At 36.4% G+C, this 21,649-nt stretch overlaps 2 protein-coding genes across 2 annotated transcripts in view; both read right to left on the reverse strand.

The window, feature by feature from the left end:
* The window catches only part of LOC111191572 (deoxynucleoside triphosphate triphosphohydrolase SAMHD1-like), a 56,039-nt gene that overhangs the window by 13,598 nt on the left and 20,792 nt on the right, over positions 1-21,649 (reverse strand). The gene's annotated exons all lie outside the window — the stretch shown is intronic.
* LOC111191578 (deoxynucleoside triphosphate triphosphohydrolase SAMHD1-like) overlaps positions 9,477-21,649 on the reverse strand; it is a 28,343-nt gene continuing 16,170 nt past the window's right edge. Inside the window, exons 12-19 of the mRNA XM_049470462.1 lie at positions 19,028-19,090; positions 17,033-17,107; positions 13,501-13,605; positions 13,323-13,420; positions 12,034-12,446; positions 10,539-10,669; positions 10,154-10,237; positions 9,477-9,688 (exon numbers count right to left, since the gene is read on the reverse strand). Of these exons, the coding sequence (XP_049326419.1) occupies positions 9,581-9,688; positions 10,154-10,237; positions 10,539-10,669; positions 12,034-12,446; positions 13,323-13,420; positions 13,501-13,605; positions 17,033-17,107; positions 19,028-19,090 (1,077 nt within the window). The 3' untranslated portion in view covers positions 9,477-9,580. The remainder of the gene's footprint in view (positions 9,689-10,153; positions 10,238-10,538; positions 10,670-12,033; positions 12,447-13,322; positions 13,421-13,500; positions 13,606-17,032; positions 17,108-19,027; positions 19,091-21,649) is intronic.

Here is a 21,649-nt window from a genome sequence, read left to right on the forward strand (position 1 = left end):
TCTTCCCATCTTAAATAGAAAGTATTTTCTGTTGACAGTAAGCTGAGTTTTTGCTGATTTCTTATATCCTAGGCAATGTATGAAAAAATATATACAGCAATTTTTACAATTTGTACAGTAAAAATACAGACATTGCTGTTTAAAGCAAGACTAGACGGTGTTAGCTTATTCAAATCTGCACACTGTTTGATAAAGTTTTTTTAACTGAATTGCAAAGTGAGCTATGGATTTAATTTCAGGAGGTAAACCACTCTGCAATTACTTTGAATTTCTTTTTATAGTGAATTTTCCTGTTTTTCATTTCACAGGTTTTACTTAATTACTCAAGGTTTCACTAACAGTGTGGGAGAAAACCTGCACTCTCTTTAAAGAACCTGTACAGAGTGATCACAATGATCAGTGACTAATGCATCAGTGGTGCATGCTGACTTGCTGGTAAGAATCCAGTACCAGCTGTTCTAGAAAATGTGGTTTGTCTGGTCGCTGAAGGTTTAACTGGTGTGTAAGAAGCACACACACAGCTAAATGCAACTTTGAAAAGGCGTAGTAACCAAAAGTAAAATTATAGCACTTCGATGTGTTTTACTCCCTTTCCTCAGTAGGATCTTATGAGCCCCTTGTAGATAAACTGCTTTATTAGTTCTTCTGATTCTCAAGATATCAGCTGTTCAGCATCTGCCTCTAAGATTAGTTCATGTCAGAATCATCTGTGGTAGTTAAATTGTGCTTAGGGTTGTGAGATTGCTTGAGTGTCTACCAGCAAAATCATGTTTTAATATGTTTACAATCAACAGTGTAACATGATTTAAATTTAAATGAATAAAAACTGCTAATATGTTCCAATGTTACGTTAAAATAATGACAGCTGTGCAAGAATTATTTATAAAACTTAATAACAAGTTAATACTACTAGGAGGAACATGTTATATGTGTTAATAATTATAATATTACATGCTACGAAAAACAAGTACTGGGTGTCTGCAGGTATGTTAAATTGAAAACTTTTCTCATCACACTTAGATTTTTAGTTTTTTTTTTAAAGACAAAAATAATAAATTAAGCAAATTGCACCTAGGTATATCTTGAAACTGCTGCAAATACATTTAGCAATTGTAAAAAAATAAAATAAAAAAAAACCCAAATTAATAAAAGTAAAAAAATAGCAATTATTTTATAATTGTAAACAAAAGTGCATTGTAAATTAATTACTTAGCAATACACTTGAATCCTAACATGTTCACAGTTACATAAGTAAAACTGTTCTTTTTAAAGTGAATGCATTGAAAATGTTATGTCGAATTTTGTTTACATTATCACCATGAAAAAGTTCTTACAGCATCAAAAGTAAAAAACTCACTGAGGAAAAATATTCATATTATATAACTATATTATTATTAGAATCTACTCATATATATGATTGTAGAAGCAAGTCTTTATTTCTGAAGTTTGGTTCTATTTAATCTAGTATGTGTTCAGTTAAGCTTTGTTTTGTATTATCTGCTGATTTTAGCACAAATAAAGAATCTTAGTATCATAAATATTGTTACTGTGAATGTCGGTTTTACTGGTGTGTTATTGGTGAATATGCGGTCACTGCAGACAGAAACAAAGTGTCTCTTCTAAGCTTAGCTGTGCTTGTTGGCTACAGAATGAACTGAATGACTAGCCTGAGAGATGCAGAGCCTTAAGCTGTACACAGTCTGATTTGGGTTTAATATATTTGCCTAATTATTCCTAAATTATTAATAACTTTGCTTTTAGCTTTAAACACAAGGGGCCCTATTTTAGCATTCTATAGGCAAGCCATCAATTGTGAACCGTGCTTGAAACACTCAAAAGACATGCACTAGTTCTCTTAATAAACCATGGTGTTTTTGGACATACCATGAAATAAACCGGTGTGTCAGTGTGTCACTTGCCATTTCCTTTAGGAGCCAGGTGTGCTCTGACCAGCACTTCTGCATTCTCAGCACTGGACACAGGAAACTGACCTGCTCATTCTTGCTGTGAAGGTGTTATTTTATTTTGCAATCTGTTTATTTTTTATGTAAATGTTGGGTTTATGCACTGCTGTGTGTCCATGTATGTGTGTCATGAGGGGAGGTGAGCGTGCATGCTGCACCTGCTTTCCCAAGATAGGAATGAACATTGACTGTTGACTGTTATCAGGGTTTTAACCAGTCAGTGGAGCACCTGTGTTTTCTGTTGTTAATATAGTAATACACAAATGTACCTGAACACACCTCACTTCCAGAACATCACACCCATCCGTGTAGCTATATTCACAAGTACCGTTGCTATTTTAATGATGCAGGTGGAAGGTGTGACGAGGGTTTAAGATAGCAACAGGCATCACAACTCACATTGTATGTAGAAACATACAGACACTGAACTTTTCAAACTCATCAGCAGCTTAACACAAAAAAAAAATGTGATTCATTTAATCATACAGATATGTTTATTCATGTTAATTATGATCAAAGCAAAGCCATTATACATCATACTATTTCATTTTATCATTTTTTATCTTTAAAACTGCAGCCAGTCTCTCCACTTACAGACTGTTCAGCTGCACCTACAGCCACGCACTCATCTATTTAGAGTCACCCAGGTATGTTTTTTTTAAACTAGAATATAATGTTCAAAATAAAGAAAGATAATAAATCATAAGAAAAAATAAAAGTCTTAATGGAATAGAGAAAGAAAAAAATATCTGATTCATAGATAAACATTATTAGCATAAAACAGCACATTATATTTTGCATTTGTTAGAGGACAGATTAGTGTTCTCATTGGTATCATAAATTTACTCACAAGAATAAAAAAATAAACCCAAAACATCACACACATAATACACTCCAGACCATCTTCTTTACTCACTTTCAGTTGATGGAAACAGACTTTCATCCTCAATTAAACAAAAGCACCTTCTACCAAAATTCTACCAAACTGTTTCTTCTTATAAGTAAGATTTAATTGCTAAAAAAAGATAAAAAATAGATGAAATTGCTATACACTTGCAGCTAACACATTTGCATACAACTGAATGGAGAAAAAAACATCAACCTGCTTTGATACAAACATCTAAATTTAAAAGTAAGATATGATTAAAAAATAAAAACTGTACCACTGGCCAAAATCTCTGTCAGTTTGAATGACAAGACAAATAAAAATAAAAGACCTGATTTGAGATGTTAAACTACATGTTTTAATTTTTAAGCAAGATGACTTTATTTGCAGAGAAGGACAATTACCTAAAGCAAATGATTGGGCACCCTGCATGGTCAGTACTTTCTACAACGTATATAACTATAACTGTTAAGTGTAAATTGTTAATAACATCTATACAAACAGCTATAGGGATCCATGACATGTTCACTCTAAAATTTAACACATGCACATACAGTACACACATCTTGCCTAATATATTAAATCTTGAATCTTTAACTTAAGTTTTTTTGGATATCAGTTTATGATCAACTTAATTATCTAGTCACAATAACAGAAATTTGACCAAGGGTAGCCTGACTTTTGAAAGACTTTTTTCAATGTCTTTGCTTACACACAGTGGCGGTAACACTTTATAATACTGTTCCATAGTTAATAGGTAACTAAGCAGTAACTAAGCAGTAACTAATTAATAGTGCTGTATTAACACCTAAATATTTTCTATTAACTACCAGGGAGTACTGAATAATTACTCAGTAGATAGTACTGAACTAATGATTATAGTAGTTCACTAATAACTCCACAATAATTACTGAGACTTACATATCTCCCAGAGAACTACTTACTAATGATGTCTTCTTTATAATAACTACTTATTAATTACTGCTCAAATCAACATTAACTACTGAAAACCCTTACATCCCACCTGGGGAACTATAGATCTAAATCAGTCTACACAAACAATTATTCTATCAGTGGTGATATTAAAGGCATATTTGAGTGACACCATTTGTAGTAGTAGTAACCTTAATTACCTTATCATCATTATCTTCCAAATATTAGCAACATATAGTAAAATACTACAGTGTGTCGTAATCTGCTTAAACCCCATTTTTAAAAGAAAAAAAATAACAAAAAAATAACGTAATATTATTACATAGTAGACATTATTTATGTTCTCCAGAAGACTCTAAGACTGACTGTACTCAATTTTGTTTTAATGGTCACTGCTTTAATTTTCAGCACCAACCTTATAAACGTTCATCTTTAGCCTTGCAGTCTCACAGACTTTTAGTGCCCATTATTAGGGTAATTACGGTAATTCTACAGCGCCGCGCTAGCCTCTATCAGTGTGTTTATCTGCTGCTGCAGGTTATTCTATCAGTGGTGATATTAAAGTCAGTGACACCACTTATCATATATTAACCTTATTTACCTTAGTATGCTCAATATCTTCCAAATGTTAGACACACTGAAATGTGCAGTAGTCTGCTTAACCCCCATTTTTGTAATGTTCTGTCAGTGTGTTACAGGTGTTTATTCTAAACCTGTGCTCTTCTTCTATGGAGTCAAAAAAGGGTCATAAAGATTTTGAGTTTGTAAAACAGAAGTCACAAATGTACTGAAACTTGTAACTGCGTTTAAACAACTGCATGCACGAAAATCCAAATCCACAAATTAACTGGAGTGTGCAAGCTTGAAACAGAAAGTAATATTAATAATAATTCAAATGTACGAATGCGAAAAAATATTTTAATTATATATAAATATATATTTTAATTTGTAAATCCAATCTCTTGAATGTGTGAATCAGTACTGCTCAAATGGCTTAAGCTGGGTCAGACCAAAAATCACATTGAATTTGTGAGGTTGTAAATGTGACAGTGGGTGTTTTTCACTGTGGAGCTAAAAATCCTCTCATTCATCTTCTCTGCTGCGGGTGCGAAGCTCTAGCTGCAGTTGCGAATTTTGACCCTGTTTTGACGCCTGATTGATGGACCAATAGGAAAGCTTTATCCGGACCAATCAGATTACGGGGTTTGTTTAACCAATCAGAACAATGGGTGGGTCTCTGCAGCTCAGAGTACTGGGCGTGTCGAAAGGTGTGGGCGTGTCGAAAGTGTGGCCGCCATTTTGGAGTCAGCCACCATGCGCCCCCGGTGGATCAATTTACACTGAGGAAGGAGTTTAATAAACCGATAATATTCATAACTCTACCAATTTTTTACCCGATTTACACATTACAAATACGTGCTTTCATGCTGAAATACTTTATATTATGTTCTAATAATATGAATTAATTTTATATTTATGTACATAGATGCACACACACACACACACACACACACACACACACATATATATATATATATATATATATATATTAATAAATTAATTAATTTATGTACTAATTAATATGCTATACCATATGTCTGTCTTTGATAAAGAGCATAATGTAAAGTATTTCAGCATGAAAGCACATATTTGTAATGTGTGACAGCGTCCTGTATCATTACTACATCTCTGCTGTTTGTAACAAACCAAACCGTGTGTAAATCGGGTAAAAATTGGTAGAGTTGTGAATATTATCGGTTTATTAAACTCCTTCCTCAGTGTAAATTAATCCACTGGGGGGCGCATGGTGGCCGACTCCAAAATGGCGGCCACGTGGAATGTCAGCTCCAATAGACCAATAGACGACCACCTTTTGACATGCCCAGTACTCTGAGCTGCAGAGACCCACCCATTGTTCTGATTGGTTAAACAAACCCCGTAATCTGATTGGTCCAGATAAAGCTTTCCTATTGGTTCATCAATCAGGCGTCAAAACAGGGTCAAAATTCGCAACTGCAGCTAGAGCTTCGCACCCGCAGCAGAGAAGGTGAATGAGAGGATTTTTAGCTCCACAGTGAAAAACACCCACTGTCACATTTACAACCTCACAAATTCAATGTGATTTTTGGTCTGACCCAGCTTAAGCCATTTGAGCAGTACTGATTCACACATTCAAGAGATTGGATTTACAAATTAAAAAATATATATTTATATATAATTAAAATATTTTTTCGCATTTGTACATTTGAATTATTATTAATATTACTTTCTGTTTCAAGTTTGCACATTCCAGTTAATTTGTGGATTTGGATTTTCGTGCATGCAGTTGTTTAAACGCAGTTACAAGTTTCAGTACATTTGTGACGTCTGTTTTACAAACTCAAAATCTTTATGACCCTTTTTTGACTCCATATTCTTCAGTCCTCCTGGAGATGTGCTCAGTAGAAGTGATGGCTCACGTACAGCTTTACTCTAGGCTGTGTCCTACATCCTTATTCTGGGGGAAATCATGTTTAAATGAATAAATATTTGTGTTAGATAACGAACTAGGCATCCCTGTGTTCTTCATAGATAATTAATAAGGGGTCCCTTTCTTCTTTTTTCGGGAGTTAACAGCAGCACATGGTAACCCATTACTAATGACTGAGGAGTTACTGTGTTCTTCTTTAGGAGTTACTGCAAATCATACCACAGTATTATAAAGGGAGATAGATAGATAGATAGATAGATAGATAGATAGATAGATAGATAGATAGATAGATAGATAGATAGATAGATACTTTATTGATCCCCGGGGGGAAATTCTTGGAATATACATTAATAATAATAATAATAATAATAACACACATTTAACCTAGCTAACTAACACACACACACACATTTAACCTAGTTAACTAACACACACATTTAACCTAGTTAACACAATTAACCTAGCTAACACACACACATTTCCCCTAGCTAACTTAGCTTGCTAACTTACACACATTTAACCTAGCTAACTGACACACACACATTTAACTTGCTAACACACATATAACCTAGCTAACTAACCCACACATAAAAGTTAACTTAGCTAGCAAACGAACACACATAACCTAGCTAACTAACACACATTTAAACTAGCTAACTAACTAGGCCTGGACAATAATTCGATATCGGTATTTATCGCGATAAGAAATGTTTCAATAACGGTGATATCACTTTTGTGGTATATCGATATGTATTATGTACAGAATCTGTCACGGACAGGCGTTTTTTACTGGCGTCAGCTCGCCGCAGAGCCAAACACATTCAGCCCCATAGCTGTGCTACCTCAGTGCGTGATGACGCAATCACACAGGCACGTAGCCAGATAGGCTAGGCTAGGCTAGGTTAAAATGGCTAGGCTAGGCTAGGCTAGGCTAGGCTAGGCTAGGCTAGGCTAGGCTAGGCTAGGCTAGGCTAGGCTAGGCTAGGTTCAGGTCCGCTCCGCTACGCATCTAAAATGTCTCGAAACGGAGCCGGGACGAGCGGATCCAAGGCTAGGGTAGACTCGGTTCGGTCAGCCGCTGTTTCGCTCGCCCATTCGCGCGTCCGCTCGCTCATCCGCGGCTCCGCTCGCTCGTCCGCTCGCTCATCCGCGGCTCCGCTGGCCCAGCCGCGGGTCCGCTCGCTCATCCGCGCCTCCGCTCGCTCATCCGCGGCTCCGCTCGCCCAGCCGCGGGTCCGCTCGCTCATCCGCGGCTCCGCTCGCCCAGCCGCGGGTCCGCTCGCTTGCCGCTTTGCTGCAAATTGTGCCGGTGAGTGGAGCCGACAAGCAGCGTAACGTTAATACATCTAATCTGTTCCACCACCTCAAGCATCTTCACTACATACAATATTTTCCTTATACTGACTGAAGCACTTTAATAGATTATGTTGAAACTAAGTTATTTAAAGTTTATGAATCCTTTAGGTTTGTTTATTTGACGTGAATATCATGTTGAATACCTCTTGTATTCTGACTAAAGCACTTTAATAGATTAACGTTATGTTGAAACTAAGTTATTTAAAGTTTATGAATCCTTTAGGTTTGTTTATTTGCCGTTGATATCATGTTGAATACCTCTTGTATTCTGGCTGAAGCACTTTAATAGATTATGTTGTCACTAAGTTATTTATAGTTGAAAAATCCTATAGGTTTGTTTATTTGACGGGAAAATCTTGTTGCTTTTATGTATATAAAGGCTTCTTGTATTATATATCCTAGTTAAAACACTTTTGTTTTAATCTGTTAAATTTGTTTACAATGAATAAGAAGCTCTGCCTCTGTTGTCATTTAAAGTTATTTTTATTTGTAATAGTTATATAGGCTTATGTTTGACAGGGATGTCATGTTATTATTTTGCTATATGCAAATAAAATTGAGCATTGATTTATTTTGACTACTTTTATTTCTAAAGTATTAAAGTTTTTGTGAAAGGAGGTTTCAAAGACTTAAAAAACATTTTCATACAGTAGTAGGTACAGATTTCCATTAGATAGATTGATACAAAAAGTGCAAATACACAGTTAAATAATAATTTAAATTTGCAGTGCAAGCTGCAGAGATTGCAGGGATTCTTTTTCTGAGGCCTTCAAAGTATTTATCGATATCGAAATTATATCGTATCGACCGAAATTTAAGGAATATATCGTGATATAAATTTTGGCCATATCGTCCAGCACTATAACTAACACACACATAACCTAGCTAACTTAGCCAACTAACTAACACACACATAACCTAGCTAACTTAGCTAGCTAACACACATCCTAAAGCTGGTTAACAACCCACAAAGAGTCCTCCTCTGATCCGGGGGTAAAATAAGCTGGAAAAGATCTCAATATCTTGATAACTAGTTTATTTTCAATCAAATACAGAAACATGAAAGCAGCAGAGTCGCTCTTAATCCTCTTCCAGCAGCAGCAGCAGCAGAGAATTTACACGAAGGACCAGGAGAGCTGCGTCCGCTGTGAAATTACCGTAATTACCCTAATAGTGCGCAGTTAAATAAATCTCTGTGAGACTGCAAAGGCTGAAGATACACTTTTATAAGGCTGATACCTAGTATTAAAGCAATGATTGTTACATTATTACTGTCTTACAGTCATTCTTAGAGTCTTAGATGCCTTCTGGAGAACTTCCATCAATGTCTTCTATGCAATAATATTACGTTATAAATGTTGTTTTTTTTTCTTCCAAAAATGATGGTTAAGCAGAGTAATACACACTGTAGTATTTTACTATATGTTGCTAATATTTGGAAGGAACTGAGGATAATAAGGTAATTAAGGTTACCACTACTACAAATGGTGTCACTTGCTTAATTCAAATATGCCTTCAATTATTATGCATTTAACTCAAATATGCCTGATTTAGATCTATAGTTCCCCAGGTGGCATGTAAGGGTTTTCAGTAGTTAATGTTGATTTGAGCAGTAATTAATAAGTAGTTATTATAAAGAAGACATAATTAGTAAGTAGTTCTCTGGGAGATATGTAAGTCTCAGTAATTATTGTGAAGTTAATAGTGAACTACTATAATCATTAGTTCAGTACTATCTACTGAGTAATTATTCAGTACTCCCTGGTAGTTAATAGAAAATATTTAGGTGTTAATGCAGCACTATTAATTAGTTACTGCTTAGTTCCTGCTTAGTTACCTATTAACTATGGAACAGTATTATAAAGTGTTACCCACAGTGGCCTCCACCTGAAAGAACTCTATTTATAGTATGGCTTTTTTTCTCTGTTCTCAGTATGGCCATTGGAGTTTATTCATCATTTGAACAGCTCCTTAGTGTTTTGCTTTCACTAAGTCCCAAAATTCTTTTACATCAATCTTGGACAGTCCCTTGTAGAACAGCATGAACTTAATTAATGTGGTGTTAAAGCAGTAGGAGACCTGCAGAAATACAAATTTGAAAACATGTCAATATCTAATATACAGTTTGTAAATATGTTCACAATATTGTGATAAAAATAAAAACTAAAATCATTACAATTTTGAAGCAACTGTTCTCTTTTATACTGTAATTGTATTTAGTATATAGTAATTTCATTAACAATTAGGGACAGAAAGGTATATCAGTAAAATACACTAGCCAAATAAATGCATCAAGATGTGGAATCCATATTTTCTTTTCATAAACATGATAGTTACTTGTAAATTATAATTTTAGAAATGCTATTTTGTAAGCTTAAAATGTTAAAAAGTGTGATCAAGTTGTGATTGACGATACTACTTTAAGCAAAACTTTGAGATTACACTAATACTCAAAATTGACTGCTGTCCATGAATACCACAAATCAAGCACAGAATGTAGCACAATTACACTGTTTTCTGCTGCATATGCTTTAGAGCTCTTACCATTAAAAAGTCCTTCAGCTCCAAATCAGGCTTTTTTCCATCAAGCTCATTCTTAACTTCTTTCAGCCAGGCATCTAGCTTTCTCTGATAGTGAAAAGATGGCAAAATGCCAGTGATCAAGACTTTGCAGGATACTTCATTGAAACTGTGAATTAGTTTGTTTTGTGAACAGGAGAAACATGTTCTTGTTATTTAACCAAACACATGAACTATTTCAAGGCTACAAACTGGCTCAAGGAGCAGAAAGAAAACCTGTAAATAAATAGATTTTTTCTATACATTAACACACATTTGAAAATGCATTTTGTCTGTAGGAGAGTATCATAGGTGGTCATGTAGTAGTTATTTAAAGATTAGTAACCTAAAAAAAACCCCTGTGACTAACCTCCCACATTTCAGCATTCGTCCAGTGCTGCAGATCCGTATACTCGAATGTTTTGTCATCAAAGAACTGGTAGTTGTCATCCTCACACATGTTGATGATTTGCTGTGATGTTAAGGAGGTTGTGATTTCACCTGTATTAGTAGAAGATGAGGAAAAGAAAATGTTATGTTCTATTAAATATATAGAATCTCTCTCTGTCTTAGACTCTCTCTCTTTCTCATGTATATAATAGAGAGCTCATTGCAAAAACAGATAGGGATATTTTTATAGAATTTTTTTTTTTTGAAAGAACTCTTTATATATAGTGCTCTCAGCATTACCACGTTGACATGCGATTAATCTAAAAACTTCAACATGTTAATTAAGCTTTAACGCATCAATCATTTCACCCATTTTGGTTCAAACATCCTATTTATATTTCTGGTGATGTATTAGAGGCTTATAGTGTTTTGGTGGTTCTTAGAGATATCTGCTGTTAGCTTGTGAGCTAACTAACTCCGTGACTCACTGGTTATGCTGAAAGATGAACTGTAGAGAGCGGTATTATCCGGTTAGTGGAGTTAAAACCTTTATTTTCTTTACTGTGAGGCACATTGGTCCTACACATATGAACTGCAGAAACTGTAAAAACGCTCCAGACTGAGCTGAGCCTGTAGCCCGTGGCTGGGCTGTAGCTCTGTGACTGGGGGTGAAGGCAGCGGGGTTCCTGCTGCTGCAGCGCCAACTAGTGATGGATGAGGATTTGCAGCTTCCTGTTAGCGAGCAGTTTCACCGATTTTTTTTTAATTAGTTACATATTTTTAAGCGATCTACAGCCCTAATATACAGGTGGAGTCCAAAGTCTCTGGACACCCTTTTATTTCAGAAACAAAAGGTCATGGGAATATTTTGTAACATATCACAGGAAGCCATTTTATTGTCAGAAATCGATTGCCACAATCCTATTTGCAATATCTCTTGTGGTTCAAAATACAGAAATTTTAAAACTGGCTGTTGGTTGGATGTCAGTTGTTGATTGCAATCGATTTCTGAGAAAATTCTGGTCTTCTTTGATAGTCAAGAGAATTTTATTGTCATTCTATACGAGTACAAGTACACAGTGCAATGAAAGTGCCTACCTCAGGAACCATGGTGCAACATGGAACAACAATACAACATACACAAAAAAGTGCAAACACGATATCCTACGTGACCACCTTCCCATTAGAATAAAAAAAATGTCTTTGAGCCAATATGGCAGCTTTCAAAATGGCAGCCATGTTTCAGACATAGTGTAAAAGATCACTCCCCATCACTCATTACTTGCTGGGAAATTCAGATATGTCCTTTTCTCTTTCGTTTCTGAAATAAAAGGGTGTCCTGAGACTCACCCTTGACTTACCCTGTATTTATTAGGAAATGACCAATTCATCAGTTTAGACTAAGATTTAGAAGAACAATATTAGAAAACAGTGACACCAGTCTATATTTCTTGTAGTAAAACAACAAGATTAACCTTCGAGATGAATATAGATTCCTTTATCAGTGGGATCAACAGGGGTATCACCAGTGGGTTCGCCAGAGACATCACCAGTGGGTTCGCCAGAGACATCACCAGTGGGTTCGCCAGAGACATCACCAGTGGGTTCGCCAGAGACATCACCAGTGGGTTCGCCAGAGACATCACCAGTGGGTTCGCCAGAGACATCACCAGTGGGTTCGCCAGAGACATCACCAGTGGGTTCGCCAGAGACATCACCAGTGGGTTCGCCAGAGACATCACCAGTGGGTTCGCCAGAGACATCACCAGTGGGTTCGCCAGAGACATCACCAGTGGGTTCGCCAGAGACATCACCAGTGGGTTCGCCAGAGACATCACCAGTGGGTTCGCCAGAGACAGCACCAGTGGGTTCGCCAGAGACTTGCTTCCTGAAAACAATTTATGGAGGAGCTGTTATGTAATAAAATTTGAATATAGATAAAAAACTATCAATATTTAGTAGGGCCACCCTTCGCTGCAATTTCATCTTCCGGTCTTTTGGGGTTTGTATCTTCCAGCTTTGCCACCACCATGTTTTACAGTGGGGATGGTGTGTTCAGAGTGATGAATAGTGTTACTTTCCACCACACATAGCGCTTTGCAGTTAGGCCATAATGGTCAATTTTGGTCTGATCTGATTACAGAAACTTCTTTCACATGTTTGCTGAGTTCCCTCTTGATTTTTGGCTACAAACTGCAAATGACAGTTTTTATGTATTTCTTTCAACAGTGATTTTCTTGTTGTCACTCTTCCAAAAAGCCAGATTTGAGGAGTGTATGATTTATAGTATAGTCCTGTGGACAGATTCCCCCACCTGAGAGAGTGACTGTGGGCCTCTTGGCTGAGCTCTGTCCTGTTTGGTAAGTTCCTTGGTCTTTATGATGCTGTTTGTTCACTAGTGTTCTCTAACAAACCACTGATGCCTTCAAAGGACAGGCGAATTTATACTGAGACTAAATTAAACACAGCTGGACTCTAATAACTAATTAAGTGACTTCTGAAGGCAGTTAATTGCATATTTAGGGTGTTCAGAGTAAAGGGGGTTAAATACTTACGTCACACTTTTCAGATTTTTATTTAATTAAAATTTTGAAAACCATGTATAATTTTTGTCACACTTCACAATGTTCTATTTTGTGTAATCTAGCACTTAAAATCTCAATAAAATACAAGTTTGTGGTTGTAAGATAACAAAATATAAAAAGTTTACTTTTGCAAGCCACTGTATATAAGTGTAACCTTTTTGAAAAATTGTGCCTCTTACAGTTTTTCCCAGAGTGTTTTCACATGCTTCTTGGGAAGTCCCTTGTAGAAAAGCATGACTCTAGTTTCTGCAAATGTTCCAGGAAGCATATGTGACACCTGAAGAGACACAACGTATAAACTGAATAAATAAAAAAAGACAGCATTCAGACAGTGTAGTGGTTCAATTATAGCCTTACCTTTGCTTTGCTCAGCTTGTATGACTTATCTGGTTGATTTTTCTTGTAGAACAGCAGGGAGTCAATTGGGTTGCTTTCTTCCATACCATAGGTTAGGTCAATGACCTATAATTACAAAATATAGAAACATACATGTAGTACTCTGTCCAGTTCTTATAATATCTTATAATCACACACAAAATTCAATGTATTTTATTGGGATTTTATTTGAGAGACCAACAGTCAAATCAACAGACCAACAGTTAATCAGTCAGACTAATTAGACGACCAGACATAAGTGATCAAACAGCATCAACGAAACCAAGGAACACACGAGACAGTCCATCATCAGAAAATGGAAGGAGTATGGCTCAACTGAAAACCTACCATTACATGGCTGTCCACCCAAACTCTCTGCCCAGCAGTGTTGGGCGTTACTAACGCCGTTACTTTTTTTCAGTAACGAGTAATCTAACTAATTACTATGACTGTAACTATAACGCCGTTACCATTTCCGACACCCCGTTACTGCACGTTACTGTAGCTGCTCTATGAACTTTTTTTTTTTACTTCGCTTTGCCCTGGTTAACCCCTCCTCTTTCCGGTGAACTTGAGCTTCTGGCCGCTGTGCCTGTAGGTTTAGGTGGTTTGGCGTGGTGAAGTGAGGCACAATTGTGACGATTTGCTGCTCTAATCAATTCAGTGATTGCCGTGGACAGCCCAAGTTCCGAATTAAGGACGTTAAGCTCTTTTTAGCTGCTCTGGTTTTTGTGGTGCTGCTTTCTATTTTAGAGCTTAGATTCTCTGCCCAAATCCCACCTGACCTGAGGACCGACCCGAAATCAGGCTCCTATTTTTATTTTATATACAGCTCTGGTGTGATAATCACAATGTTGCTAAGTAACCAATTATTATTGTTCACTAAAGCGAACGAAATAGCGAAAATTGAAAGTGAAAAACATTTGTGTTAACTGAATCTAATAAAAACAGTAATTAAAAGGAAAAACAACGAACTGTATTTTGTGTTTATAAAACTAACTAAAACGAACTGAAATTACAGATAGAATACCCTCATTTTCGTGTTTAATTTATTTATAAGCGCTGTTGTACAGCGCAGTTGTACAGCGGGAGTTGTTGTGCCGAGCGCGCGGCACCTCCTGGTCCGTTAGTTCTTGTGTAAAGCGCTCGCGCTAGCAAGCCCACCCTAAAATGAACAGAAAAAATAAAAACAAAATAAAATTAAACTATAATAAAAACGAATAATGTAATCACGTAGCTCTGGGCGCACGTGAACGCCTCCGCGTTTGACTTGCAGCACTGTGTGTAGCTGTTCTTAAAAATCATTTAAATTAAATAATAGCTCTATGCTTCTTTGTTACAGTGTTAATTAACATAATTCTGATTATATTTCGCTCATTCAATCAGCCCGAAAACAGACAGTTTATGGGGCGGATCGGGTCAGGCTCATAATGACAGTTTATGATTCGGGCTTGGGCAGAACGTGCACAGGCTCCGGCTGGGTCGGATTTTTTGGGCACGATCTAAGCTCTATTCTCTTTTGGTGAAGCTGTTATATTAATACCATTTTAACGGGCATTAAATTGTTGTTTTTGTCCATTATTTTGTTTTATATATACATATTGTGTGGCTTGGTTTGTTTAATTTCATCCCCAGACGCGTTTTTCCGCTTTTTTCAGTATTACAAGTTTTAGTAATTTTCTTTGGTTGTGTGGAGAATTTCGTTTTATTTTTTTGAAATTCGTTAGATTATATTTTTGTCAACATTTTGGGTTTATTTTCGTTTGTTATTTTTTGTTATTTTTCTAATAATAATAGTAAATGCATAATTGATTTCCTTTTTTTGAAGGGCGAATAATAAAAAGTAACGCGATAGTTACTTTTACTGGTAACTAATTACTTTTATAGTGGAGTAACTCCGTTAGTAACTCAGTTACTTTTTTGGAGAAGTAACGAGTAACTATAACTAATTACTTTTTCAGAGTAATGTGCCCAACACTGCTGCCCAGGCAAGGAGCTCACTAATTAGAGAAGCAGCCAAAATGCCCATGGTCACACTGGAGGAGCTGCAGTGATCCTGTACTCAACAAATCTGCCTATTTGCAGTTTAGCTGTGCCTAATTTACAATCCTATTATTGGGCAGCAAACATCAGAATGCTTTAATACTGAGCGAGAGTCAAAGCCCCGGACTGGACACTATTAGAACAATCATATTGTAAGCATTCCTCTCTACTCTCATTACTGTGTTCAAAACTCCCACTAGGAAAACCCATCTCCAATTATAGCAGCAATTTCACGGTTATTCAGTCAGTAAAGATATGGAACCAATTCAGACGCACATTTAAACTTACAACGATCCCACTACTCGCTCCTATTGATAAAAATCATATGTATACACCATACATACTTGATGATGCTTTTAATGTCTTGCGAAAGAATGGTCTCTCATCATTACATGACCTTTATATAGATAATACATTTGCATCATTTGAACAATTAATGGATAAATTCAATATTCCAAGGTCACATTTTTTTTAGGTATTTACAGCTGAGGAGTTTTGTGTCCTCACAATATGAAGAGTTTCCAGCTCAACCCACTCTAAATATGTTAGATTCTGTTTTGGAATTAGGGGCAGCCTCTAAACATCTTATAAGCAAAATATATGATCTACTTTCCACACACAATTTGAAGAACTTGGACTATCTTAAAAGTAGGTGGGAGGAGGACCTAGGCGAATTAATTTCAGAAGACACCTGGGAAAAAATAACAAGGAGAGTTCACACCTCTTCTATTTGTCAAAGACATAAGCTTATACAATTTAAAATAGTACATAGAATCCACTGGACTAAACGAGATTATCTAGAATCAAACCCGATTTGGATCCTACATGTGATCGCTGTGGACAATTGCAAGCAGATTTGCTGCATATGTTCTGGACTTGCCCAAAACTGAATAATTTCTGGCAATCTATTTTCTCTACTTTCTCCGAAGTATTGGAGAGACCAGTAGATTATTCTCCATTCACGGCACTATTTGGTATTGTGCCACCAGGTATCATATTAAACAATCGGAAAAGTAATACATTAGCATTCTCCACTTTATTAGCAAGATATTACTCAGATGGAAGGATCTTCTTCCCCCTACTTTCTCTCAGTGGAAAACTGAAGTTGTGCAACACCTCAAGTTGGAAAAGATTAGATAGTCTCTTCAAGGATCTCTTCAGAAATTTTACACAGTATGGCAAGGGTTTCTGACCTATATAGAGAAGTTGGGCACATAGATTTGCCAAATTGTGTGTATGTCCCTTAATTGTTTATGGTATCATGAAGTTCTGTGATATGAGATGGCATTCTTTATATTTATGGACTGTAAATATGTTAAGATTGATTGAAGCAGGTCTGGGGTTGGGGGGGAACAGGGAGAGGAACAGAATGTATGTTATGTTCAATTCTGTGTTCAGTTAAAAACATGTATGTGTAAAAATAATATTAAAAAGACCTTGATCAAAAAAGGTACAGGTTTCTTGTACTTACCACAATTCTGAAATCTTCTGCCGAGAGTTTGGGATGCTGATTGGTTTTTTTGTCTAGGAAATCCTTCAGTTGTTGCTAAAAGTGAAAAAAGATGGCATAAGGAGTGCAAGTGTTTGTTTACTTGGGACCTTTTTTCCTTTGGTTCAGTTTAGTTTCGCACAAGAAAAATTGTGCTATAAAATGTGTCATAACAAACAATGTCATCATGTTGTATATTTGTGCACTGTAAATCTGCTTTCATGCTGAAACAGAAAACTAGTTTTTAATGGGATTTCATTGCAGATTTTTTTTGTGCCAAGCTACATGCAGTCGCATCTGTAAACAGAGTTCTGCAGCTGAGTTCAGTGTAAAAAACGGTTTAACAAAGAGCAGCATATTTTGCAGCCTGTTTCTTAATGTATGATTATCTGAATTGATTATCTGGGTAATAAATCAGATTAAACTGCATCTGAAGAGCCGTTTAGCTCAAACCTAAGGTAGTGATTTGATAGTTGGTTTGGATTGAGACTGGATCAAGTTCTCAAACAAACCACTCCAGAGTTCTCTTGGGACCAGACTGAGATTACCCCCTCTCATTTGTCTCAATACGGTTATTTTGGTCCACACCTGAGTGTCATTACTGTTTTTACAACTGCTAAAACGAATAGCACCAAGGCTACAAATGAACAATTAATTTCAGTTCAACTGGAATCTATAGTGCTGTTGTAAATACACCCTAAGTACGCAGGGGCACTAAACTATTTCAGTAAAACCTTCCTAACAGTTACACTAGCGAGTGTTCAGCCTCACTCACAAGATACCACCTCAACCTATACAGGTGTGTGCATTCCCAAGGTCTGTTTAGAGCTAACACATTTATATAAATGTTATTCCATTATATATTCCATCTTTTTGCATTTGATAAAGTTCTTGATAAAGAACTTTTGTTTTTTCAAGAAAAAAGAATCTTTCAGCATTGTGACCCATTGTATCAAATATGATACAAATTGAAACCCATTTATGCAAATTTATATTTGAAAAAAAAAATTGTTTGTTTAGAAGGACCAAAAAAGGCTCCAGTTTCAAAGAATTTAAATTTTCTGTCAATCATTTAATGGTTTGGGCTTTAAAGGGTTAAACTTTTATGATCTGACCACCTTCAGACAGCCTGAACCTGTTTAACTTAATCTTATTTATCTCCTCTTAGTTCTTTATTTCCTTTTTATTTCTTTCATTATTTTATTTATTTTTTAATAGTTTTGTATTATTGCTTCCGAACTTTTTCGGATTAGTTTCCTTTATTATAATTATTATTTTTTTTTATTGTACTGTGTAAAAGTTATTCATAATCAAGCACGAATAAGACACAGCAAATCAAAAAGTGACACCAAAAGCTGCACATACACACTTCACATTAACCAAATTTATTAATGGATCCACCAATGCAGTTCAGTTCAATCTTTGTCTTTTTGCTGTTAATTGAATAAAATCAACTGGTACATTTCTTGTTATGAACAAACTAATCAAATCAAATTTATTTTTATAGTGCAAGTTTTTTTTTATGTTTTTTTAATCATTTTTGAAAATCTAACTCCCACACTATACCATATGCCCAGAATGAAATGCAACTTTGCAATATCAAGCTGGCACTCCGATCACATTTGTATAGACTTGCATTGCCTTGAAAAATATTCATACACCTTTACCACTTTTTTAATGTTACACCAGCTGTGCAGAGCTGGCAGACATACCTGAGACATACCCCGACTGGCAACTGGCAGTGAAAGGTGGTCATACACAGCTACTTTCTGCTTGGTGGAAAAGTTCAAGAGGTATAAATACTTTTTCAAGGCACTGTAAAAAGATATATCTGTAAATACTGTTCTTGCCCCATATTTGTATGTTGTTCATAACAAAACACCACCCAACCAAATACCAACAGAACCAGTCAGATTGTAGATTCTCTGACAGATTATTCTGATTTGTTTGCATTGAGTATCAGATTCTTGTTCTTACCTCTTCAGGTGAGAGATTGGTCTGCTGATTTGTTATTTTTTTTATCCATTTCTCCAGCAGGTCCTAACAGTGAAGAAGATGGCAAGAACAGTAAGAAAATCATCAATATTTACAAAGAATGTTGAAGCATGTTCTTGTGTGAAATTGTACTGTTTACTACCCTAGTAGCTAACTAAGTTTAGTAAAGCTAGGCTAAGTAAACTGTAATAGAAAAAGACTTTCCTTTAAAGTCAAATGAGCGCTGGATGTTAATCTACACTGTTTACCCTATACTACCCTATGCTTCCTGTGCTACACTATGCTCTCTATACTCCGCTATGCTCCCTACACTACCCTATACTCCTCTACATTTCATATACTACCCTATACTACTCTATTATACCCTGTACTCCCTTACACCAGGGGTCTGAAACTCACGGCCCCAGAACGATATTTTGTGGCCCGCTACCTAAAATTTTAGTGTTAGTGCAGGCTGTCTGCAAGAAAGATGCTGTCCCCGTCCACCAGCACAGCGCATCCTGCCTTTGAACCATGGAGGAGAAGCTGAAAATGGCAAAATATGGATTTATAGAACTATAGATCTATAGTGAGGTTGATTAAGATAAAAAAACTTAAACTTATGATTGACTACATCTGTTGCTTCATTTGAAGAAAAAAAACGTCACGGATACGCCCACGCGGCGAGCCGAGAGATCTGGCATGGCAGAATGCGTTGATGAAAAGTGTAAAACGTACAGTAAGTCCTTGTCCTGATGCAGCCCAGCCTCACCCAGACTCTTCCTCCAGCAGCCCTACACTCATTGCACTACCATACTTTATCCTATAATATGCTATACCCTCTAGTCCAGAGTTCATACATGAGATATCCAGTATCAGAGATAATCCAAGAGGCAGTAGTGATACACAGTCCAGGTAATACACAGGAAATCCAATATAAGAGGCAAAGGCAATAATCAGCGTCGAGAAAACAAAGGCAAGGTCATACACAAGATAAACTGAGACAAGAGATAAAGTAATGCTTTGTAATGAGGAGAACCTACAATACGCGGCGTGGGTGTGTGGGTGGAGTGCTCTTAAATAGTGCCAGTAATCAGTATTCGGGACTGGAAGCAGGTGAGGTGTCACGTGATCAGGTGTGTGCGTGATGTCAGCAGGTGGTGCATTCTGGGTAGTGTAGTTGTTGACCTGAGAGCCTCCATTAGAGCTGGGTGTGGAAGGGACAGAGGAGCTAACAGCACCAGACATGACAAAGGCATTATTTTCAAGTTTTCACTACACACCAAAAAGGTACCCATTCTTTACATTGAACAATTACATAAAAAAGACGCTATGACATAATTTAACATAAAATGATCAGTAAAAAAAAACATTACGCAAAATCTTTAAAGTTGGTAAAGGAAAAAATGCAGGTAAATTTAGTTCCTTTTTGGACAGTTTTAATTTCCTTGGATAATGCCTTTATTAATTTAAATTATTTTAATTATTTTTTATGATAACACAGTACTTACTACTTGCCCCTGTTCATTTATGTCCTGAGATGGTTTCATCAAGAGGAATGGACAACAGTACATTTAATTTATTACAGCACTTCCAGTCAGCCAGCTCACTTTATCAAACCAGAACAGCTGAAAATACCTGTTACTTTTCCCCACCTTTTACACCAAATTAATCTGAGCAGTTGATCTGCTCTGCTGTTTAACTCTTAAGTTTTTCTTTGTAAGGAAGACTATCAAATGGCTTCACCAAAATCCGTCCACAACATTAAAACTGTCTGACATTATGTGCAGCTTGCTACCTAGCTAGGGACTGGTGCAAGGCTAGTGTGAAGTGTGTCCGTCTGTGAGTGCTTTGTGACGGTGGAGGGGCTCAGCAGCACCCGCTGGACAGAAACTGTGATAGAAAAGTGTGATAGAAGTCAGAAAGAGTGATAGAAGTCAGAAAGAGTGATAGAAGTCAGTCTCCCAACACAAGCAGCTACAGAAAAGCACCAGAAATAGAAGCTGGATTTGTCGTTCGTTGTTTTTAATAAAGAAAATGCCGCTATAAGGATTAGGAAAGTCTCCGGTTCAACTGAGAACAGAATGAAAATGCTCCCATCACGGATATTTACACTAAAAGATTGCTGATTTGCTCATTTCGCTGTCAATCAAAAAGGGCCTCAGACAGATCATCCAATCATCATGCATATATATATATATATATATATATATATATATATATATATATATAGTACCAAATACTATCCTATATCCTGATACACTCCCTATATTACCCTATATTTTCCTATAATCCCTACATGTCCCTATATACCCTACACTACCCTATATTCTATGTTCTACTACCCTATACTACTATATACTCCCTACACTCCCATTTACTCCCAATACTACTCTATATTCCCTTATACTACTCTATCCTTCCTCATACTCCCTACACTACAGTATACTTCCCAACACTTCCTATGCATCATCTGATCATTTCAAAGTCAGGTCATCTTTCTATCTTTACTCTGTTGGCATGGAAATTGACTCATGCAGATCTAAATATGATTTTTTTTCTCTTGTAATGGATAAGTCTGTGGCAGAAGCAACAAAAGTAACTGTTTTCACAGGAGCATTTTTT

Source organism: Astyanax mexicanus, chromosome 22, assembly GCF_023375975.1.
Source record: "Astyanax mexicanus isolate ESR-SI-001 chromosome 22, AstMex3_surface, whole genome shotgun sequence".
Lineage (NCBI taxonomy): Eukaryota > Metazoa > Chordata > Actinopteri > Characiformes > Acestrorhamphidae > Astyanax > Astyanax mexicanus.